At 41.9% G+C, this 25880-nt stretch overlaps 1 protein-coding gene across 2 annotated transcripts in view; it reads left to right on the plus strand.

Annotated features, from left to right (window-relative positions):
* The window catches only part of xxylt1 (xyloside xylosyltransferase 1), a 46208-nt gene that overhangs the window by 678 nt on the left and 19650 nt on the right, over positions 1 to 25880 (plus strand). The window contains exons 2-4 of one of the 2 annotated variants that reach the window (XM_080431522.1): positions 923 to 1619; positions 8128 to 8275; positions 16601 to 16733. In XM_080431522.1, coding sequence (XP_080287648.1) covers positions 1068 to 1619; positions 8128 to 8275; positions 16601 to 16733 — 833 coding nt within the window. In that variant the 5' untranslated portion in view covers positions 923 to 1067. The remainder of the gene's footprint in view (positions 1 to 922; positions 1620 to 8127; positions 8276 to 16600; positions 16734 to 25880) is intronic. The other variant, XM_080431523.1, reaches the window with a different exon arrangement.

The following is a 25880-nucleotide window of genomic DNA, read 5'->3' on the forward strand; positions in this document are numbered from 1 at the left end:
TGGCTTCACAGACATGTTTGACAGCACTATCATCAGTGTATGTTGGATTCACGTTGATTATTTCAGACAGGTAACCACTTAAACCCTCAATACTTAGAACACTTGTACTTGATCTGCTCCCCCCCCCCCTACACCAAACCTCATTGCCGAAAATAACCAATCTACAAGCTTGTAGATCTGCTATTTTCGGCTAATGTTCTCAGAAAATAAGTTCTAGGGTTCAAGTCAGTGGTTATTTTTGTAAAAAAATAAGTTCCTATCACACAAACATTTGGAGGACCCCCTAGGGGTCCCGGACCCCCTGTTAAAGACCCCTGCTCTATACCGGGGGTTCTCATACATTTTCATGTCAAGGACCTCTAAATTGATATGTAGTTGGCGAAGAGTTGAGAAGAGTTGTCAACATTTGCCAAGATTTGTCCATATTTTTCGAAAATAGCAGCTCCGCAAGCTCACATGGGCTATTATAGAATAGATGAAAAATAAAACAGTGCTTATGCGTTTTATAGAAGACTTTATTGGCAAGCAATTAAAACATAAATCTCCCCCCAGGAGTCCCTGGACCCCACTTTGAGAACCAGCTGCTCCATACAAACCCACCATCCTCTACAATGCTATAAAGTACTGCTATTAACAAACTCATTAACAGTTGTAAATGTGTTCTGTTAAATTAATGTGCGATTTTCTACCAATTCAAACACATTGGTTGTATCATCTTATGTTACTGTAGCGAGCATACTGCTGAACAAAACAGTAGAGCTGTACTTAATCTGCAACGTGTCACGAATGTGATGTGTTGTGAGCTTATAGATCTGGTATTTTTGTAACTCAGTGTTATGACTATTAAAGATGAGCACGTTTGCCAAAAAACATTATTTCATTCAAGCCGCTTAACAGTGACTGTTCATGTTCTTTCTTGCAGGAATAGGCTTATCTCCGTGTGTTGATAAGACGAGCTTCCTCCTGAACTCTCACATTGAAGTACTACGGGATGTTGCCTGTGCTGTCATTTAAATCCGCCCTTTCCCTGCCATGAACAGGAAATCACAGCATTTCTGTGGGGAGATATGGGCTTCCTACGAGTGGTAGCCAGCACCATGGGAAGGATCAGCACTTTCAGGTCCTATCAGCTAGTGCTTCTCCTGGCTGCAGCACTCGCTGTCGTAGCCTTTTACTACTTTGGCTCAGAGAAGCAGAACTTCTCCAGCACTACTAAGCGGATCAAGCAGACGCAGGCCAGCCACAACGCCAACAGGAACGATGCAGACCTGTCCTTGGACACCAGGCTGCCGCACGAAGATAGGACCAAGGAGGAGGAGGAGGAGGAAGGTGGGGAAGAGCGAGACGTAGGACAGGAGAGCGAGGAGAGCAGGCCCAGGAGAGAGAATGGTGGGGCCGTAGGCAATCGGCACTACCACGCGCTCATGATGTTCACCAAGGTGGACAAGAGCAGGAGCCTGCAGGACAAGTTCAAGGTGGCCATGTTGTCCATGGTGAAACATGGCCACTTCCTGGAAGGAGAGGTGCTCGTCCTTCATTTTGTGAGTGACCAAGCCAGCCAAGAACTGGGGCAAAGGATGCTTCAGGAATTTCTCCTGGATGCAACGTTTAAGTATGAGGTAGGTCTGCTGGAGCACATTTAACAGGTTTTCCTGTTATAGATGTCTTGATGTATTGCACTTGCACCCCTGCTGATGAATGAAGGTTCGTTATGCGAGGAGGATTCAAGGCTGGGGGTCCCCTAGCTCCTGTAGGTTTAATTTGTTTGTCAAGTCAAAGATTAGATTAATAAACAACTTTTCATGTTCCTTGCTCTCCAGTACTAGCAAATGAGAACGCGCACCAGGTGGAGCCCCATACACCGCACTGTGTGTGACATGGCACGTAAGGGACGGTACCTGGGTTTTCCCCGCTAGCTTAGTGGGTAGAGAGGCCATCTGGTAATCAGAAGTTCACCGCTTTGTCCCCCTGCCTGCCTATGTCTATGTGTCAGTGTCCCTGAGCAAGACACTTAACCCCCAATCTGGGAACCCATCTCCATTTTTTTAAATAATAATCTGAATCTGTTTTGAGAGCTTACTTAACCCCTAACACCTCCCTTACTGCAAGCGCTCATCATGCCCATCTGAGCAACCATCAGCTAGGTGAAGTTGAAACTGAACATTTCTCCCGTGGGATTAATAAAAGGTCTACAAAAAAATGAAAATAAAAGATGAGCACAGGGCTTCATGAAGAAATGCATAACAAGAGATGGCCAAGACACATTTTGAATGCCATGTTGAGACACATGGGGGCAGTGTTGGTCTTCCACAATCAAACCCCTCCCAGGTTGTTCCTAGTGCCCAAGGCTCTCTCTTGCTGTCAGTTTGCTGTGTTGTCCTGGCTTGCCTTCCTTTTCTTTTATATGCCTCACAGAGCACAAGATAACAAAACTTGCTTATAACTTCCCAAATCCTCCCTCGGCTGAGAGCCACCTCCCTCCGTCCCTGCAAGTAATATCTCTTCTTCATCATCTGGTACGGAAGTGGCAGCGCGGGGAGGATCCGTGCTGAAGCTGACAACCCCCCCCCCCCCCCCCCCGCCTGCTTTGGATTGAGTGGAGAGTTGTTCAGCTTAGCTTAAGGCAGATTTGAGTTAGAGGCCAGGGTCATATTACTCTCTCTTCGTTCACCCCCTCCCTCCTCACCAGCGCTGACCTTGCTCCAACCTTCCCATAGGAGCACAACTGAGCTGTGTAATATAGTGTAATGCAATATACAGTAATGAGCACTGGACTGGCCATGGCCCAATGAGTCTCTCTCTTCGTGGGACATGCTTGACATGTGATTGAACAATGCCGTGAGCGGCTCGGCTTACATCCAAGGAAGCGTGTTCTGTTTCTCCCTGGGCGAGGAGGAGGAGAGCAGAAGTCAAAGTCAAGGTCCTCTAGGACAGTGGTTCTCAACCTGTGGGTTCCCCCACATGATTTTGGGGGGTGTCCCCAGATGACAGTGAAGTGACAATTTAAGGACTTTTAAGACCTTTTTAATACTTAAAGAAAAAAGACCATTACTGCATCAAAAGTAATCAACAAACTACTAAAATGCATAAGAAAGAGGTGAACATTTTGAAAATGGCCGATCTACAAGCTCACGAGGCGTTGTGAGCTTGGGAATCGGCTATTTTCACAATATTTATCTGTAGAACCGAGTCAAACTAAATGTAATGCCTCAACTCCTACAATTCCTTAGTGCTTGTCAGGGTGGGGGGTCCCCAGTTCAAATATGATTATTTTGGGGGGTCATGGCCTGAAAAGGTTGAGAACCACTTTTCTAGGACATCTGAAAGAGTACGTAGGCAACTAAGGGTCCTCACAATCTCTTCCCAACAACATTCTGTCATTTTGGCCTAAAGGTTTTATGTTGGGTGTATTGAAAGAGTGATTGTCTATCTTGGTAGCCCATTAGCTAGTGGTTTGCCGTGTGAGCATGATGTTATCCACATCCTTGTGGTGTCTTTCCTGGCCAGTGTTTCCCAACATGTTTTGCGATGATGAACCGTGAAAGAACGTGCTGCCCCACCAACACTGGAACAAGTACAAGCACTTACTTTCCTCTACTGAGATCAGATGCATCTAAATTTACTCACTCACACATTCAGTCACACTTCAAGTCTCTCACGCACTTGCATGCACTCACACACACAGTGACACATCTCGTACCCATGCATTACTATATACATTACATACACTCGCATACATGCAGAAAAAGCATGCATGTACACGGATGGATGAACAATATAACTTGAAAAGTGTGTGTGTGTGTGTGTGTGTGTGTGTGTGTGTGTGTGTGTGTGTGTGTGTGTGTGTGTGTGTGTGTGTGTGTGTGTGTGTGTGTGTGTGTGTGTGTGTGTGTGTGTGTGTGTTTGTTATCAAGGCTTGTTGTTGAAGCATCATGTTTCTGTTTTGCATGGATAACTTTTCATAAATGAGATTATGAAAATTAAAATAATTCTCTCACCTATTCTACAAGACATTAATGGGTTAGAATTCCCCTGGGTTCATTTGGGTATAGTGTGTAGCCATAATGACATCCTCATCTGCTGATCCCCTACTGAGTCCTTGAATTGCAGTATTCATCTCAAACGAGCAAGAAGACAAGATGGCAATTATGCCAGAGCCACAGCCTCGGTGGCTCCTCCGTGACGGTAGCAAAATCAAAGACCCTTATGGGAGTGGAGACAGACAGTCTATTGAGTGACATTGCCCATGGGCCATGGTCATTACTGCTGGACATCACTCACACATTATATGGCCTGATGCACTTTCCGCATTCAAGCAGTTCAATTTAGAACTGTACCAGTGTCCCCAGTGCCCCCATTAATGCAGGTCTGGATTTCATGCATTTAGTGGTCTTGAAGGATTCAGCAAGTAGTATTCTCACTCCTGTAAATAATCTCAAATCGTAAGACCAGAGAGAGAGGTAAAAGGTAGGTTAGAGTTATGCTTTGCCGTGTGATCAATAAGTCATAACCCTCAAAATACCAAGGCACGCTGCTTTTGCCAAGCAGTGTGCCTTGGTTATGACTGTATAACTTGAGGTTATGACTTATTGATCAAAATGTGAAGGACAAGGCAGACCTCTATTTGTTTTGGTCTCATGATTTTGCAAAGCAGTGTGCTTTGGTATTTTCTGGGGTTATGACTTATTGATCAAAAGGAAAACTAAAGTACAATTCTAACCACTTTTTTGGTCTTATGATATGTCCTCGGATCCAAACAGCACCTGTTTTTGTTTTGAGGGGGGAATTTTCTACTGACTTGGCCTACTGGGAGTGTGCATGCAAAGGTTCATGGCAATTAGATGCTGCGTTCATGACGTGTGCCATTTTTTGCATCTTTTGCTCTGAAATCTCTGACAGATGCATCTTGATCACGTGACCACAGAGATAATGTGTATCGATTTGTGACTTTTGGACAAAATCTCAGTAGTGCCAAAAAGTGTGCTTTAAAGAAAATGCGTTTCCTCCTTGGTCTACTGGGAGTGTGCGTGCAAAGTTTCACACTGATCGGAACAACGGTGCCGGAAATGAGCTGTTCATAGACGGACAGACACACTGACGGACAGGAGTGAAAACACTATCACTGGCCTTTGTTGTCCTTGGTGGCTCTTGTCGAAGTCGATTTTTGACAAGAAACCTTCTCATTAACTGCATGAACCCTAGTTTCCCTATTCTAGGGCAAACATTCGGCGAAAATAGCAGAACTACAAGCTCTAGATCTGCTATTTTTGCTAGAGATTTCAATGTTCTTTTGATTTCAATTATTACATTTTTCCATCTACATTTTTGTATAGGTGTGAAAAAAGGGCGGATCTAGACTCCGGTCAATTAAATATATAAGGTTTAAGTGGACAAAAGGTAATTACATTAAATTAAATATTGTAAGTATAATCAGGCCTCAGCCTTTTCTACTCTACAGTATCAAACTAACATCTTGATTTTATTGTAATTACACTTTACACCAGGGTATTCTGTCTGCGAATTGTAAGGTCACTGGTTCTCCCCTGGCCTACCCAGTCTATCTGTCAAAGTCTCCCTGGGCAAGACACTTAACCCCTAACTGCTCCCCGGGTGCGGGGAGCAGTTAGTTTTTTCCCCAAATCTGTGCTGTAGCCCAACAACAACAAAAGTGGACATATTATTAGTATTATTATTATGTTGTAATACTTAATGAAGAATGACATTGTGGTGTCATGCCCACAAAAATGGCAAAAACAGTAGTGTACCATAGAGAGAAACATGTCTTGTCTAAACTTTACTACAGCCCTATACTTTGAAGAACTCAGTCTCAGACCTCAATACTAGTGGATTTGTGTGTTTGTTAGTATAAGGCCCATTGCATGCTCTCAGAAGTCTTTGCTTTTTACTGCATGGTGGGTGGTCAGCTTTTCTTGTGCCACTGCCAGCTTTCCTGGAGTAGCCTTTTTTTTATTTATTATTATTAGCCTATCTTGAGCTATCATGGGCTTTGTGTGTACTAGAGGCTTAATCATGCTTCAGAAATATAATGTGGTTAGAATTATTTTCCCCAAATAACTTTTTCTGTGGTTGCAGCAATCATATGACTTTAAATAAGAGTATCAGCTAAAACAATATGTATATACTACTTCTTGTGGCTTGTCAACAAAACCTTATGTACTGTCTGAACCTGTACTGCTATTAGACTTCAATACATTATTTATGTTATCAAGGTTGTTGCAAGTAGTAAACATTTGTTTTTCTCATGGTTAGTTTCTGAATTATTCAAGGGAAGCTCTTAAAAGGCTTCATGTCCTATAAAATATACAAGGTAAAATCCTGAAATACACATCCTTTATAAATGTTGAATTTGGGTTCCCGGTAGGTGAGCATTTTCCTCTGTAACACCTTCGGGAAATTACAAGATATTCTGACCATTGGTGGCTGCATATAATTCTTTTTAAGGCCACAGGTTATGCAGTGAAAGTTTGGGTATTTTACTTAGTGCTATTGCTTTAAAGAGAATAACAAATAAGTCTTTTGCATACCATATGTATCCATGACCTTATTCTGCTCTATTTGTGTCTATTTAGTTTTATGAAGTTTAAAGTCTCTTCTACATTTACTGCTAGTCTCTCTGCAAGTGTGTCTTCTAAATGCCCAAAATGTAGGCAACATTTTACCAGCGCTGTTAAGTGGACAGTTTTGATCTGGCTCTTTATAAAAAACGTTATTTTTTGGCTCATAGGGTACCTTGCCTCTCATTATCCCACAATGTTGGCAGTAGACCTGGGCAGCACTGATTTCCATACAAGCCTGGGGCTTACTATAATCTTTTAGATTACATTAAATGATTATTACCCATTGCAGGCACGTGGGAGTGATTTTTAAAATATGGCATATGTGCCCTTTTCTCGCCGTTATAATCTAAAAAAAGGACTGCATGTAGGCCTAATCTACGTAAATCATGTTCCTGAGCATATTTGTTGACTTTTCTGCAAGGATGAAGGCTTTCACAGGGAATTCAGTGTTTTTTTTATATTTTTCCTCTCAATCCTCTTTCAGTAATCTGGCAAGAGATCCACATGATCAGGCCAAAAGTAGTGCATCATGGGATTAGGCCGCACAGGGGCAATGATGAGGGGAGGGGGTGTCACAGCCAGGAGGTGTTAGCCTGGCATGGCCAGACTAATATCACCGCGTAGATATTAGTCTGGAATCTCTGTGTGGAACCTGCATTTCTGAGGGGCAAATAAAAAAAATGCCTCTGGTGATAAACCCACCCCATATTTGCATACTGGGCTCTGATTGGTTCGTCACAACTTCGGAGGGAGAGAAATAAAATCTCTATTGAGAGGGGCCAGACCTAATCTGCCAAGGGCTTTTTTTTTGCAATGGCAGATTTGTCTGGAACCAGGCTAAGGAGGTATCATGGTAACCTGCAGACAAGAAGGTGCATGGGGGAGCAGCCCTGGACTTCTCTGGAGCAGTGGTTCTCAAACCTTTTTAACTTCAAGGACCCCCAATTTTGGTATGCATTAGGCCTCAGACCCCCATAACTGACCCCCATAAGGTCAGTTATAACCCCCAAGAGAGTGTACAAATGGAGTACACTCAGAGTTACAGACCCATAAGGGTCCAATTTGATTCCTAACTATCAGTCATTTAGCTCCGGATCCCCTGGAACCCCCTCAAGGACCCCTGGGGGTCCCCGGACCCCACTTTGAGAACCACTGCTCTGGAGGGCCACTGATTGGTGTTCAGTGTTAAAGTGTGGCAGTCAGACTCCTCTGCACCCAATCAACTCTGGATTAGGGTTTTCTATGCGTATTTAGAATAAATGTTTTTGGAAATGTTTGGAATTGATGAAGATGTAACGGTCAGTGAATGCACACTTTAAAATCCTGACTGATAATTTAAGTCTTGAGAATGTACAAATGTTAACGGTTGGTTACATGTATCATTATATGGCTTAAATCAGCATTCTGCATTTCCAAGAGTTTTATCGTATCACTTGGTCAACAATAACTTCCGCAAGTACAAACCACCTCTAGTTACTCAAAGGGTTCACCCTACATATTTCCATAACATGTTCTCACATATTCTCACAATGTCCTATGTACTGTATAGGTGGTGTTCCATGATGTGGTGGCCCTCACCCAGAAACTGTTCCCCATCGTGGAAGCCATGCAGAAGCATTTCAGCGCAGGCTCTGGGGCCTACTACAGTGACGCCATCTTCTTCCTGTCTGTAGCCATGCACCACATAATGCCTGAAAGTAAGACTCCTATCATATCCCCTCACAACTAACTAATCAAAACTTTATTTGCATACATACCATACGTGGCATATTTGATTTTTTTTCTTTTTGTTTTTTTCTAGTCTCTAAAGAGAATAGTCGAGTCAACTAGTTCCTCATCTTCCGGTTCATTTTTAGAACGCTCTACTTAAATAAATACCTTAAAAAAAATGCCGTATTAGAGCAATGTATTTACCGCTTGAACACTACAGTCCCTATTCTGGGGTGAACATCTGGCGAAAATAGCCGATCTACAAGTTCTGAACGCATCGCAACGCGTTGTGAGGTCGTAGATCGCCTATTTTCAGTCAAGAGATTTGGTGCTGAGGGGAAAGAAGAAGCAGACCAAGTATAGAGCCCTGGGGGACCCCAGCTAACTAAGGTTTTAAAAAGTGCTTAAAAGGAGGAGTCAGGGTGCACAGCTTACACTGGCGAGGTGTTGGCTACAGCAGTGGTTCTCAACCTTTTCAGGCCTTGACAAAATAATCTGGGGACTGGGGACCCGCCACCCTGATAAGCACTTGGAATATAGGAGTTGATCGCTTTACATTTAGTTTGACTATATTATTTGACAATTTGGCCAATGTTTGACTAGTTTTTATAGTATAATTTGTGGATTGCTTTTGATGCAGTAATGGTATTTTTTCTTATCAAAAATGTCTTAAAAGTCCTTAAATTGTCACTACACTGTCACCTGGCGATCCTCCCTCCCTAAATCATGTGGGGACCCCAATGGGGGTCTCGACCCACAGGTTGAGAACCACTGGGCTACAGCAAAAGTCAAAAACAGGAAGAGTGGGGAATATGCTGCACACTCATAGTCCTGACACAAACATATACATTTGTAATGGGCCAATGTTTCAGTATGGTGAGGTCTGGGGTTTTGGGTTCGGGTGAAGCCCTCTAACCTTTGTTTATTCTTAACTGAAATGATTCATCGGGTGTCAAGTATATTGAATGAATGAAAACGTGTTTGAGTTCACCCGATGGGCGTGATGGCCATCCACCATCTAACCAAATGTTGTCTAGTTTTGTAAATAATAAAATAGGTTGGTGGTTTGGAAAGCAATTTGTCTTGTTTTGATCTATTGCCATTGTTAGTATTCATTTTCTTTCACTAGTACCATGTATGTAACTTGTTGAGTGACTTCCATAACATAATGCAAATGATAATCTTGTCATTCTGAGCATTAGTATGGCTAAAACTAATGGGCTAGCTTATGGAAACTTTCACATTGAAAAACAGCTTGAAAAAGGCCCCAATTGTTACACCTTCTGTCCTTGATGGAGTGGATATGAACACAATGGAAATATTCGGCTGTAATTAATTTTCTAATTAGTATATTTTTGATTAAAACTTAGTGACACATTGTTTTTTCCAAAGAAAAAGTCTTCTGTGTACCGTTTGTACATTGCCGCTCCCCAAGAGGTATTAGCATGCTGTGGCTTGATTATCCAACCACCACCAGCCTTCATTTCCCCCCTGCCTTAAGAAAGATGTGTGTGAATCATTTAGCTTGAGTCAGAATTAAAATAAAATGTAGTTCAGCTGGGTGCATACTGCTTACCACAAAGGCCCAGAAGTAATGATGTCGCTGATAAATGTAGCCGAATGGCTCATTTGGCAGCATTTCCAATTTAAAAAGGAATTCAGCACTGTGAAAAACATCGCACTAGGAATATGTTATATGGAGGTCCATCCATCTGGAGGAAGAGCTACATGGGCTGTATTGGCCAATTAGGTGACAATTTCCTAGGGAGGTCTGTTCATTAAGTTGCAATGTTAATTTAATCGAAATTATTAATTGCCGTGTCGATGAAGTGTCGGCGAGAGGGTATATTATAGTGGTTCAAGTACTTTAATTATATGCTGAAATCCTGCATCCTCCATGGGCTGCATATCTTTCGATATAACCGTGGCCGATATACCGGTGCATCCCTACAAACCACACAGTTGACCAGAAAGGGACTGACGAAACATACAGTATATCAGTGTAGCCGCTCATTTCATTCCCTCTTCCCGAAAGCATTTGAGGTCAGCAGGACTCTGTATATTTTCAAAGCGCCATTGTCATCTTTAACCATGAGCTGATGTGATGGAGCGGAAATTGGTCCATTCTTTAGGCTTCACTGCAGCAGCCAAGTGAGAGTAGGGTGTCAAGCACATTCACAGACTACTCTAAATACCACCTCATTCTGTGTGCCACCGTTGGGAACATTCCATGGTTTAATTTGTCTCACAGCCCATACTGCAAAACATTTACGTTTCATATCCAAGCTATGTTTCTGTATACAACAGTTGGCCAAAAATATTTCTAAAAATATATTTTGGACCCTTGCAATACATGTTTACTACCACTACAGATTAGATTATTACACTGTACTGTGATGTGGATACATGGCAAAATCCAGAACGTTACAGCAGGTCCCCATCAGCCTCTTCATATTTGATATACCCCAAACACATTGGCTTAACCAATTAAAACCGGGAAAGCATCTGTGTCATTTTTTATTTTAGCTATACATTTATAGCAACATACGTTTTTTTCAGAAAATTTAGAACAGTAGTTCTCAAAAATATCAGATATACAAGCTGCTACATCTGCTATTGTTGAACGTTTTTGCAAAACCTTGAAAGTGTTTCCCTGGCAAAAAAAACATTTTCACATGGGGGTCCGCGGCCAAATACGTATCATTTTGGGGGTCCTTGGCATGAAAAGGTTTGAGAACTACTGATTTAGAAGGCATTTGTATAATCGGCCTCTGTCTTAATGGCTTAAATCTGCCACAGAGATTACACACTGTTCAGTCCTAGAAAGTGCACTAAACCACTAATGGGATCATGTACTTTGAGATAAGCAATATGAAACATTTAGATTTGTGTTGATCATCCCATTTTCACTGTTGCTTTCCTGTTATCTCAGTGGCGGCCCGTCAATAGAGGGCGCTAGTGCGCCGCACCACCTCTAGATCTTCCTTGAATAAATAATAATTACTTTGGAATATATTCTATTTAGTGCTCGATACGATACCTTACAAAATATCGATATTCGATACCATTTTCGATACCACTGGGGTAAAAAGAAATTCTAAATATATATATATATATATATATATATATATATATATATATATATATATATATATATATATATATATATATATATATATATATATATATATTTTTTTTTTAATCAAAGGCTGTGAGTGTGTTGTTTACTGTATATTACAGATTGATTCTCATCTCATCACATCAAAGTAAGAAATAAAGAAACGTTAAACTAATTATAGAAATACAAATATTTTATTGTATTATGTAGCTACATGATCTATATATACAGACCTAACCAATCACACTGATAGTTATAGATTGCCAGTAATTGAGTGTTGAAATCATCTAAAATGAATATTGCAATAGATTTACTGGGATACTTTATGATTGTCCGTGCAGCTAAAGTCCATCGATTGGGTCAGATTGGCTCATAGCTCTGGCCAATGTAATTTGACCAAGCCTTCGGGTGCCTCGGGCTTTTTTCACCCTATATAGTCGCACACGTGCTCAAGTAAAGATAGGCCTTAGGGTCCTAATAAGGTTGACCCACTTTCTCTCTGAAAGAGAAAAAAAGGTTGTGTATTAGGTAATGTCTCTGTTGTTGTTGTTGTTGATGTTTGGCATTGAGCCACACATTGGATAAAAGTCTGATCTGCTCAGTGCCTCAGGCAAGCTCAACCTAACGATGTTAATTCACCAATACTGCTTCCACATGCCACATGGCCTGTGGCCACTATGGCATGAGAAACATAGAAAACTGGGATTGACTTAAGACACAATTATTCGGTACTTGTCACCTTTCGTCCGGTTTGAGCCATTAGGGAGGCATAATTGCAAATGGCATACGTAGTTGGTGAGGTAAGAAAACCAACAAACCACAAAGTAGCAAATGCTATCGGTAAAAATAGTGGCTGCTCCAATTAAATGGTTTGTCCAACAAAAACTGGAGGTGAATTGGGCAAAATTATTTAACTGATTTTGTCCTGAAGAAAAAACTCCACTTTAATCCCCAACCTATTCTGGACAGGATTAAAGAACAGAATATTGTCCAAACAATTCCAAGGCAAGTTTATTTTTTATAGCACATTTCACAGACAAAGGCAATTCTTACAAATACTTTACATAAGGCATAAAATACATTTAAAAGCATAATAGAAGGAATACTATAAAATAAATAATACAGGCAATATTAGGTCTTGGTTTTACTTTCTTACATTATGTAAGAGTCCTTTCTGCCAACAACACAGTACTCCATCAGAACCAACAATACACACCTACAATTCACCATAATGCATAAACATCACACCCAGTGTGAAGTAAGTGGTGCCTTTGATAGAGCCAGTGTCTCGTGTGGCCAGACAAACTTCCTTGCTCTCTCTCTCCTGAAAAATGTTGCTAGTCGTTAGAGGAACAATCCCTGGTCACCACCGGTAGTTCGAATATCCAGTTGTCCAGAACCGCTGAGCCAACCAATATGCCAATTCCAATATATGGACATAAAAGGGACGAGGACTGACAGATACAGGGATCTCCATACAGTATATGGGCATAAAAGGGACACAGGTAGACAGACAGACAGACAGACGTCGGTGTGAGGCCCGAACCTCTAGTAAATTCACAAAACCTTCTGTCCGTCTGTCTGTCCCGGGCATAAGTCGGGTGCTGTCTGACTTATTGACCTCAAACTAGCCATTTATGCAGTGGTGAGTGGGAATTCGGTTGGACCTCGAATCTCGGTGTGTTTCTGTTTGGAGGGTGGAGGCATCGACTTCCCTGATTGGCCAACCTGACCTTTGACCAATCACAACACTCGTTTCATTCACGGAAAATGTTAACAGATTTGTAAAGCATCAACGTCATTTCCTGGGGTAGTACTTCCGCCAAATTCAACCACTTCCGCCTAGACAACCAACAGCCCAGGTCTTGCCCAGCGTGCTTCATAGATTGGCTGGGCTTTGCGTCACGTTTGTGCTGCTGCTGCACCAGTATACTTACACTAAGTAAGTGGTGTGAACAATTAGGCAGGTACAGACATTTGGTGCATTGCGCTGTAAAAGAATGGAGTTGTGTCTATCTGTGGGTCAGTATAGTATTAGAATAGTATTAAAAATATATAAACAATGTATTTCTCAATTATTTATTTGACATTAAACAGAAAAAGAAAGTCATCGATAGTTACAGCCCTATTCAGAATTAGCTATAGCTGACCTGAGAGAAGACCATTACAGTACTCTAACCTGCTGGAGATAATTCTCCGTAATTCTCAATATATGTTTAAGATCTAGATGTTATGTAATTACACCAATATTTCTGACTTGGTGTTAGCCAGATACAGCCTTACCTTAAGGTATTATTGAAACAAACTGTGTGTGTTGTGTTTCCTCTAATAATATCTAGCAACCATCCACCAGACTGCTAGGCAAACATCTCCCTCTAATCCTGACTGTCTTTGATGCACAATATCCATCTTTCTCGGATATTGTCCCTTTGTTCTTGTGTCTGTCTCTGTATCCGTCTCGAATACCATGCTACTGTCATTTTCTACCACATTTCCGTCACTATTACCCACTATTACATTTATTCTCTCACAATTACCATGTCACTTTCTACACATTTATTATCAGGATACTGTCTCTGTCAATTCTCTCTCATCTATTTGTTTGTGTAGTCTGTCTCATTAGTCTTGCCACCCTGTCTATGTTACACTCCTCTTATTACCCTGCACTGCAGACTCTAATGTTGTCCTGAGACACTGCAAACACCAGTCAAATTTCCTCTGCCATAAGGTTAAAATGCTATTGTGTAAAAAACATACTTCCCTGGAGCCATTTGGGGTCAAGCGCCTTGCTCAAAAGCAAGGCACTTGACCCCAAGTTGTTTTTGTTGTCGAGGAACGGGGAGAGCGTTAGTCATTAATTTTTCTCCGCCAGGACTGTCACAGCCAGCCTGGTGACTCAATCAGGTCACGTTACAGCCATAAACCACCCTTTTACCCGAACCTTTAGGATGCTGCTGTTATGAAACAGCGCATCCGTTTGTAAAGGGCATTCCAGCTTTGACCAACAGAATTATGTGGTGTCACAACAGATGTCACAGAGAGTGATTTGGGAGTTTCTGATCCTTCAACCCCCGTGGGACCTGGTGTCGAGTCATCAGTACAACATCAAACCCACCACACTGCAGTGTTATTATAACCGAAGACCCTCTTCCTGCCATACGACCGCTGGCTAATCCCTATTAAAACAAACAAACTGACTGACCACTCTGCAGATGACTCTTTTCAAAGCAGGCCTCTGTTGGCGCTGCACATGAAGGCATTGTGAAGGGCCACTTCCTTGTTTGGAGAGCGGACAGAAAACGGGCTGACGCTGCCGACACTGACTTTTTCTTTTTCCGTCACTTGTTTGAACAGAGAACCTGTGCCCTAAAATATCTCTCCGGCCCAAAGGGCTCTTGGCCCTCAGACCGTATTGTTTCTCACTTCAACAAGCTTTAGCCGAGGCCACAGTCCTGTCTGTAATGTGTGACCCCTCACAGCCAATGTGCTCCACTATACCCTGGTTGGCCTGTCATGGAATACAGCTGGGAGAGTGGCTAACGGTGGTTTGCGAGTGACATGCTGCCATGTTTGTGAAGCGTGAAACAACAGAAGAAATGTTTGTACTTTTATCACCTCTTCCTTCCTAATTTTTTCCTCTTCGTTTGTAGTACATAATTGCTGTAAGGGTCTATTTTTACACTCAGAGATAAATGAACAAACACAGAGGATTTTTACTGTGCAGCGTGTCTGTCATAGCCCCTCCAGACATCTGCAGACTATGCTGCTGTCCACCATAATGAAACTCCTCCATGTAGCCGCCTCCATCCAGGTGCTATTATGCACAACTAGGAAAAAAACAAAATGTCCACAGTGTCCTTAATATGCAAAAACTGAAATTCAAAAATATTTTCAAAATAGCAGATCTACAAGCTCACAACGTGTCGCATTTCAACAAATTGTGAGGTTGTAGATCTGCCTTGAATAACTTTGTACTTGTTTTGTGGTTAAATCACAGACAGACCTTGTTTATCAATTTGACGTCACTCTTGAGACTGGCATTAGCAACTCTTTCAGCAGTGCAAGGATTACTGCCGTGTCCATGGTACACCAGTACAGCGTCCAGACTATTTCCCGAACCTTTCATCGCCATGCCAACTAGCAAAACACAGGAAGTAGGAACAATGAACAGATGAGGGTCTTTTATTTCCTGGATACTGGTGTTATGATTCATTCACAAAGAACAAGGTACCAATCAGTGACGTGCTGTACACAGGCTCACAGATACATGCCTGCCTAATCATAAACCCATTAAAACAGGGAAAGCATCCGTATCATTTTAGATTTGAACTTGAACCATATTTTATACTTTTGGCAGATATACAAGCTCGCAGCGCGTCACTTCGTGCCACACTGCGAGCTTGTAGATCTGCTATTTTTGAAAAATTATGAACATTTGTGAAAATCTTTGAATATATATATTTTCTTTAACTCAAATCTTTGCCCCTGGGTGGGTGTCCCTGAAACGACATATTTTTTAGAAGGGGGTCCGCGGCCAAATACATATAATTTTGGGGGTCCTTGACATGAAAACGTTTGAGAACCACTGATATAGCAATATATAGTCAGGATTTAGAAGAAATTTGGAGAATCGGCCTCAGGTCTTAATGGGTTAAATGACTATAGCACAGATCTTTATGGATTTATTTAGGCATTTCCATTGACATTTCCTTTGTGTGGTCAGCAATATATTCAGTGATTATAAGAGTTGAATTATTGGGAGATGTGCTAGTTATTAATAGATATATTAGTTAATTGCATCCCTTAAATGTAACTTACATGTTGCAGGTGTGACATGCAAGTGCGGGACATAAAATTGCCCCCTGGGTTTTACGGGGATTGCATATTTGGCACACGCAATGACATGGCCCTCAGTTATATTTGTTATATTAGGACTTATCAGTTTTTGACCTCTTTGTTGGTCTGTTACATAATCTTTAGTTTGGCCACATTGTCTTCTGGGCCCTCTTCCAAAGAGCAACTCAATTTGGGCCCAAGACGAGTTTGCAATTGTTTTAATTTTCCAAAATCTGAAAAAGAGAAAGTAATGTTATTGGACTCACCCAAGTTTTTAACGCATCTGGAAAAAATGACTTGTTGTGCAAGGTAAGAGTATTATGTGTTCGTCCTTAAAATCGTACTTTCATTCTTTCAGGTCTGACACGCATAGTGCAGCTGGACCTGGACCTGAAGTACAGGACCAACATCAGAGATCTCTTCGAGGAGTTTGATCGTTTCCCTCCCGGAGCGGTCCTGGGCATCGCCCGAGAGATGCAGCCAGTCTACAGGTAGGACGTTCTGTACAAAAGTAGGGATGCAGCAACTGCTTATTCACCCGTGAGCAGCGGTGGAAAAATTAAAAAAAAAATTTTTTTTAAATAAAAGTATCAATGTACGGCAATGTAGAAATACTCTTTACAAGTAAAAGTCTGGTAATCAACATTTACTTGAGTAAAAGTACAAAAGTATTGGCATCAAAATATACTTCAAGTACCTAAAGCAAAAGTACTCATTATGCAGAATGTCCTGTTTCACAAGGTATCATATGTATAAAATGTATTCATATACTTTGAAAACGTGTCGCAAAGCGACGCGTTTTGAGCTTGTAGATCGGCTATTTTAGTAGCCAAAGTTTAAATATGGCTGAAAGTGGTTCATGTATGTTTTGTAATGATAATTCAAATCTACAAAGTAACTAGTAACTAAAGCTTTGAAGTAGTGAAGTCAAAAGTACAATATTTGACTCTGAGATGTAGTGGAGTAGAAGTAAAGTTGTTGAAAATGAGAAATACTCAAGTAAAGTAAAAGTACCTCAAAATTGTACTTAAAGGACTACTTCGCCACTATTTGAAGGCTGTTGCCATCCTTTAGTATGATATCCGTAAATGGAAAACGTAGGTGGTAGACGGGTTTCAAACCCCGCCTCCGGAGCTACAGAGCAACAATGAAAATATATAGGCGCATATTGGCATGAAAGGACTTTACTAAAGACACACAGACATGGTTGAAAAGTGGCGAAGCCATCCTTTAAGTAAATGTATTTAGTTACTTTACACCACTGCCCGTGAGTTAATCCTATATGGTACTATGTTTTTGTTACAGTGATGTTACGCTAAAAGGGAGACTTGACGCTGGAAATGATCTGCCGTTTTACATTCATTGGCATGCGTTTTTGATGGCGAGCTCTCATGAAAACAATTCTTTTTACATGCCCTCCTTAACTCATTCACTGCCACGGAATGAATGAATGAATTCATCCGTCTACCGTCCTTTTGCCAGCGAAAATGGCGATTTTACTGTACCTTTGAAAAATCATGGAATACGCTCCTTGACCTTGGCCGGAAAATTGGCCTCCATTCCAGACTTATGGCCGTTTGAATGTGGCATGTTTTTTTGAAAAATACTTAGAAAACAACAGAAATCAGAGAAAAAAATACTTTTGTGAAAGGAGGCGATCTTTTTGTTGTTGTTGTGATCACGTGATTTCTGGGTGTACTCTTCTTCGGTGGTGCTTGGATCATTCACAGGCCAACACCAAAAAATTACATCCTTGGTTCGGTGTTCCGTGCACATGGTAATGGTCAATGGCTGTGTGCAAATGCAGATCAATTGCTCCAGGCACTGAGGAGAACTGAGCGATCTTTTGCACACAGCACAGACAGAGCTACAGAGGCACAGAGCTACAGAGGCACAGAGCTACAGAGGCACAGAGCTGCAGAGGCACAGAGCTTTGGTTAGTTATTGGAGGATGTACTTCCATGTTTTATACCCATGTCTATCACACTCTTGAATAAAAGATTTGGTGAATGTTTTATTTTACAAAAAAATACGATATGATACAGAAACGTGAGAAACGTATGCATGCTGCAGATGTAGTACGATTTGTTTTGTGTCTATATTACATTGACCAGCACTCATAATTGCACATGAAAGTTCTCCTTTAAGCTGATACAAATTTTAAGTAGGCTACAGAACAGAGCATTGTCAGGGCATTGAACTGTTCTATTCTATTACCTACTCTGAGTTGTATGTCCAGACTCCAGACCTATTCCATTTGTGTCTGCTCTACTGCGATCGCATTGGCAGCAGCAAATGTACAAAATGACCAAGCATGGCCAGGAGTTTTTCTTCCATTAACAGAACGGAGCAGGAATTGTGTGTGTGTGAGAGAGAGAGGGAGTGGAAATGGTGAAACAAAAACTAGATTGATTGATTCTTCGCTGCTGGAGTGCTGAAAGAAAATAAAGCCAGTTCAGTTTTCTTTTTCTTTTTTGTAGTGTGTCACGCCCGTCACGCAGCATCAAGTGTCAGGCATGACGAAGATGTAAAGACATCAAAACGTTGTCGCCTTGCACCCTGCTCTATTAAAGAAAAAGGCTCCAGTCATCCGAGTTGCTCCAGTGCCTTCTTTATTCAAGTGTCAGGCATCAGTTTGTTGCTTCATGTAACTGGCTTCCACTGAAAATGACTTGTAGCCTGTCGCTTTGTCGCCACTAGTGTGAACGCAGAATGAGAGTTACTTCTCATCCTTCAAATTGAGCTTGTTTTGCTTTGACTTCGGAAATGCTGCACACGGCTCTTGGTATTGAATTCTAGGCAGTTCTTCAACATCAATGCCTTGCCTTGCAGCCTGGTCTTATTGACCAGGGTTTGGCTAATCGAGCACCTTGTCCTTGCTGTTCTACCTCTTTCATTTTCACTAAAGGCTATAATCCGAGGGGAAAAAATCCACCGGGTATCTGAGCCGTTTCACCTGCTGGTGGATGTCCTTAAATCAGAGGGCAAAAAGTTCGATTTTGAGCTTAACTTACACATGCTCTCGAGTGCCTGGGGAACTTTGTACTTTAGTTTATAATTTATTCACTGCAAGCAGAATTTCAAACCACTAGATCATAGGTTTTCCACTGTGGTCATGAACTGTACTGCTGTAGTAGTGCTGCTGGTTTTAATTCTAATAGGCATGGATCACACTGTGAATGCAATTAACTAAATGCTATTTAATTTTGAGTCGGTTGTGGGGGGGGGGGGGGGGGTGATACCTTCTCCCTGTAATGTTGTTGACCACATGATATTATTGAAAGGCATGGCTTTTAACCACATAAACCGCATATACTTCTCTGTGGGTCAATAGCCAAAATAGTAAATCTAATTAAGCTCTCAACATGAGGTGTTGAGACTCGCCGGATTTCTGCCTTTATGACATGTCCAGTAAAAGAGCGCTAGGGTTCATGTTGTTTAAAGATGTGGCGAAGCAGCTGTCAAGGTTTCGACACGGACCACGAGGGCGTCAGATGGTGCCCTCCACAAGCTGAGAAGAGGATACCCTTGGCTGGGCAGTTAAACAAAAATATATCTAATCCGATATTTAGATCCAATAATTCAATCTTGCTCGTGTAGGTTAATTGAGATTAAAAGCCTATTTTTGGGGGGATATATTTCTTTATATATATATCAATGAATCAACACAAACTATTATACAAAAATATATAATCCACTGACTAAATCCATTAGTCTGATGGACGCATTGTCAGCTTGTAGATCGTCTATTTTGACTACTGGTGTATATACTGTATATGTGTTTTTTAATCGTTAATAATCGTTAATTAATCATAATCGAGGCGAAAGTTTTGTGTGTGTGTGTGTTTGTGCTTGTCTGTGCGCGTGTGCTTGTGTTTGCTGGGCAGGTGCTGTCAAAACCTTTTAATATGAAGGTGAGAATGAGCACAGCAGGGAGTGAGTAACAAGGACGAGTCTGTCCAGTAGAAGGAGTGGGGGGGTATGGGCGGACAAGGAGGACAAAAAGAGAAGTTAGGCCGAATAGGAGGCAAAAACTGCAGTGAAGAGTGTATGTGTGATTGTGTGTGCGTGAATGCATGTGATTGCATACGTTTGTGTTTGTCCGTGTCTGAGTGGAGGGACAGGGGGATTCACAAGGATAAATGACGTTATTCGTAGGCTGTGAAAGAAGGAGACAAGAGGAGAGGAAGGTCATGAGTTGAGGTTTTCTGGCTCTAGGAAACTTCCATGTGAGTATTGTGACATTCTGAAGGTCATTGTGGAGTTTTTCCTGAGGCACAACAACAGGAAGCCTGTTGCTCATTCTCTCTCTCTCATATATTCTCATTCACTCTCCCTCTCTTCCTAGCCATCCCAGCCTCTCTCTGTCTCTAGCTGTCCCGGGCCTCTTTCTGTGCCTCTCTCGTTCTCTAGCTTTCCGTTTGGCCACCTGTCTATCACTACTTTCTTATTCTGTTTCTCTCTTGACGATTTCTCTTGCACTCATGCTTACCCCCCTGAACCCGTTTCAGACTGGTGCCATTTGGGGATAATGGTTGCAAGGAGTCCCTGGGGGTGGGGACTAGCCATTACAGGCCGGGCCCTCAAATCGGCCCTCAAATCTAGAGTTTGGGCCCTCATACCTACGTCGCACTGCCGATCCGGCCAGTATGTCTGAGTCATAGTGTTGGGGGTTTTGTCAGAGTACCCGTTGTACCCCTCTGTCTGTGTCCCTTTTATATTAAAAGAAATAGCAGATCTACAAGCTCATAGCACGGCACCGAGTGCAGCGCTATGAGCTTGTAGATCTGCTATTTTTGAATAGCCAAAGTATAAAATAATGGTTATAGCTAAAAATCTAAAATGACACGGATGCGTTCCTGGTCTTAATGGGTTAAGAGAATTTGAGTGTGTTCAAATGGACATGTAAGGGTCCGTTTTTACATGATTGTGCTGCCTCACAATTATAGTTAGTAGTTAGTATGCATCACCAGTAGCGGTGGTAGCTGACCACGTAATCGCAACATCCATCCAGTCCATTTAGACTCTGGAGACTTGTTTGTGTGTCGTTTCCCCCCCTCTGTCATCACTCAATTTCCTGTCTCGACACTAAAAAGGAAAAAAACTGCCTAAAAAATATCATGAATCATCTTTAACAAAAACAACAGTCTGAAGCCAGTGTGAAATTGACCTGCATTTCCCCCTTTTTAACAGCAAGATAAATACCCATCATGCATAATTAAATGGCTACAGTTCAGAGTGCCACCTCATCCCCAGGCAACAAATGACTTGATGTGATGTGATTAGTTGGTAGTGACGGCTTTAATGATTGAGCTCAGCAGGCATGCTGCTCATGCAGCGGCAGTGATTTAACCCCTTCAATCCGGGAACGCATCTGTGTCATTTTAGATTTCTTTGGCTATTCAATAGCAGATATACAAGCTCATAGCGGGGCACAGAGTGCCACGCTATGAGCTTGTAGATCTGCTATTTTTGAAAAAAAATATTTTTGAAAAAAAAATCGTGAAAATGTATGCAAATCTTTGAATATATATATATATATATATATATATATATATATATATATATATATATATATATATATATATATATATATATATATATATATATATATATATATATATATATCTTTTATATACATTTTTAACTAAAATGTTTGCTTCTGGGGGTCCCTGGAACAAAACATTTTGAGATAAGGGAGGGGGGGAGGGGTCCGTGGACAAATACATATCATTTTGGGGGTCCTTGACATGAAAAAAAGTTTGAGAATCACTGATATTAAAGCAACATAAGTAAAAAAAAAAATGGGGATTTAGAAGACATTTGTAGAATCTCCTGAAGCAAAGATTTGAGTTAAAAAAAAATTGCTTTAAAAAACATATACTGTATATACAAAGATTTGCACAAGCTCGTAGCATGGCACTCGGTGCTGCGCTATGACCTTGTAGATCTGCTATTTTTGAATCGCCCAAAGTATAAAATAATGGTTACAGCACAAAAAAAATAAAAATGACACAGTTCTCGGTTTGAATGGGTTAAGATGTGGCTGGCTGGTTCCATAGAGGGACATTCAGGAGAAGAGGCACAAACATTTTGTACACCTTCCACTGTAGCGGTTTTAATCCCAAACTTCGTCATCCACTTCCACTGTAGTTATTTCATATTTGTATAATCACTCACATTTCTAAGGAGCTTACTGAAAGACGAACACGGTTGCCAGTTTGATGATGCTCCATGTTGAGAATGTCTGGGTCTTAGCTACAGTACGGAGTCAAAAGCAATTCATGTTTCTGATTTAAAGCTGGCCAGAGTGGATAAACAACCTGTTCGCTCCACAGTATGAGCTGTGACAGGCAAAAATAAACACCCAGTCAAATGATAGACCAAAATAAATGCCTGGAATACTAAAGACATTGAATCAGAAACTATATTTAAGACACCATTGGGATTTATTTCTCTGCAATTGGTTCATAGATCACTGAAAACGCTACACCAGTCCAGCTGACACTGTAGTGTCCACTTTGCCTGCAAGTCATTATGATCCCCTAGGTGGCAATGTGGAGCTGGCAACTGTGCTCTTTTTCTGTCCCTCCATGATTCCTGTTTGTTTTTTCTCTCATTTTCCCTTCCCCTGCCCTCTCTTCACTCCCTTCTTTCTCATTCACCTCCCTCCCTCCCTCCTTGCCTCCCTCCCTCCCTGCCTCCCTGCCAACCCTCCTCACCCTCAGCCTCAAGCCTGCAGTAGCGCACCAGCTTGAGAGGAAGAAAACAGACACACATTCTTAGTCCATTGTTTTTATCCTGCGTAAAAACAACAGCCGTCATGCTTCAGCAATGTGCGTACCAGTGTGGAGGGCTCGATACGTACCAGTTCAGTACCGAGAATCAGTGATTCTTCACGTCGGACCTTCTCTATTTATTTACAGCTATATTAGGCAGGAGAAAAAAAGCAGTCTGAGTTGCTTTTAAAGGGGTCCTCTAGATCAGTAGCTCTCAAATGTTTTCGTGCCAAGGACCCCCAAATTGATATATATTTGGTCGCGGACCCCCATCTGAAAATGTTTTGTGCCAGGGACCCCCAGAAGAGGAGATTTGTGAAAAAAAAAGTGACGCGCTTTGAGCTTCTATACAGTATCTGCTATTTTTGCACAGCCAATGTATAAAGTGGTTAAAATGATTGTGATGCTGTATTAACACATTTAGCTGGGGACCCCCTGGAACCCCCCCCCCCCCCCCAAGACCCCACTTTGAGAACCGATATGATACGAGAGTGCTGTCTAGCCAACACCAACTCGGGACTCCTGAATCGCTGCCTTCCACACTCTCCTATCAAGCATCAGGGACTTTGAGAACCAATGCTGTCTAGAAGATTGTCACTGGTTTATATTCATTACTTACAGAGTTCAGCCTCTGTAAGTTTGACACCATTGGGATGAATTTGCAGACCCCACTGGCACAGTTTCGGCTCTGCAAATACAGTGGCAATGATGATTGAGTCTGATTTTGGGAACAGTTCCTTTACTTGAGTTAACAAATTGAGTTCTCCCCATCAGCCAGTCATCTCGTTTCAGTGTCTGATCGCAGATGTCCAATTCAAGTCACCTGTAGACACATCGCCCATCAGCAGTCCAAAAGGGAACTTTAGAGAACAGCACATAGTACTGACCTGCTCCACAGCTGCTTCCTGCTGTGTGTGTGTGTGTGTGTGTGTGTGTGTGTGTGTGTGTGTGTGTGTGTGTGTGTGTGTGTGTGTGTGTGTGTGTGTGTGTGTGTGTGTGTGTGTGTGTGTGTGTGTGTGTGTGTGTGTGTGTGTGTGTGTGTGTGTGTGTGTGTGTGTGTGTGTGTGTGTGTGTGTGTGTGTGTGTGTGTGTGTGAAAAACAACCCCAATCAGGTTGTTTTTTAGTTTCTAATGTACACCTGTTTGTGTGTGTATTAGCTAGAGAGGGGCTTTGTTCCTTGACTGATTCATCTGTCCTACTCTGAGGTACAAACATCACTCGTCTGTTTTCCCATCCAGCCAAGGCATCAAAACAGGACGCCACACTCACACGTATTGAATGCACACACACACGATGCAGCACAGGTCCCTGGCTGGGAACTGAACTGGTAGTGTGGCTGAGACATAGGATCTGCTTATGCTGAATCTGATATTCAAAACAAGCACACAGGAGGGAGTTAATATTACGTGAGCATCTGCGATGCTGTCTTTCTGGTTCCAGGCTTTGATATTTGATATGTTTTTATCTTAGCCCCACTAGCGAGTCCTAAGGATAGCAAGCTCGGTCGGTCAGTCGGTTCAAACCACGTAGTTCACATGTGGTGTGCGAGCAGCACAGCATCTATTTTGTAGGATTAATTTGCATTAATGTAAACGGCTGTTTGTACACCTGGATGAATGATGCATCACCAAATCAATCATTTTCGTATTTGGTGGCTTTCTGTTAATCCGATCAACAGCAGACCTTTCCTCTCTGCATCTACTATCATGCACACACACACACACACACACACACACACACACACACACACACACACACACACACACACACACACACACACACACACACACACACACACACACACACACACACACACACACACACACACACACACACACACACACACACACACACACACACACACAAGGAGAGAGGTGAACAGAGAGCCAGAAGGACAGACTTGGTGAAGACGGACGGGCAGATGGTAGAAGGAGGCCTGAGATGTGGATTCGCCTTGCAGAGGTTTTAGTTGACAGGCAAGACAGGGCAAACTCCACACCAACGGCATCCCTTTTGTGCCAAACCTCTCTCTAATCTAGTTAATTAACACTGGCAAAGAATGGCAGACCTCCCTCCCCACATCCTCTTACCTCTGCCCAGGTGTCAAAGGCCATGTGCCCTGTGTCTGCAGAGAGGGAACTTCCAGCCTTAATTGACAGCCCTTTGTTCTTACATTTTAACTCCTCTCTCAGGAGGATTTTCTTCAGAGGAAGGAAAATGAAACAATATAGTTGGACCACAGTAGCGAGAGAGAAGGCCACAGAAAATAATCCAATTTAGCTTGACTTGCATATCATCAATCTTACACATGCATTGAAAGCACTTTCTGTTTTGCATGGTTCTTTTCCCCCGCGGGGGGTCTGTGCACGGTTAAGATGAATGTTCCTCTGCCCTTCTGTTCGATAAAGCTTTAACTTTCGAAGAGCGTATTGCACAGACATTTGCATTAGTGCAAATGAGATAGTAACTGTGGCATTGTAGAAGTCGTCGTGTGTTAGCCTCAAGGCGGTCTCAAGGCATTACACAGGTGTCAGAAACATCTGCGCAGAGTCCCAAGTTGGCCACTTATGCACAGTCGCAGTTTTTTTTAAATTGCATGGTAACACGTGTGCACGTACCAAAATGTATAACTGCAAATATTTAATCCTGAAACATTTGCATAAGGTTCATAAGAGTAAAAATTATTTGTTCTGGTTCCTCATGACATTGTAGCAGCATCAATAATCAAGGAAAATAAACCCCAAAAAATGGAATGATCAAGGAGAGCAGTTTGACCGTTGTCCAAGCACTTGTTCGCGCAAGGCTACTCCTAGGCTATGAATGAAAATGTATTTTAAACAATTTCTAAACATGTGTTC

This window comes from Gymnoscopelus braueri (assembly GCF_963280865.1).
Source record: "Gymnoscopelus braueri genome assembly, chromosome: 6".
Classification (NCBI taxonomy): domain Eukaryota; kingdom Metazoa; phylum Chordata; class Actinopteri; order Myctophiformes; family Myctophidae; genus Gymnoscopelus; species Gymnoscopelus braueri.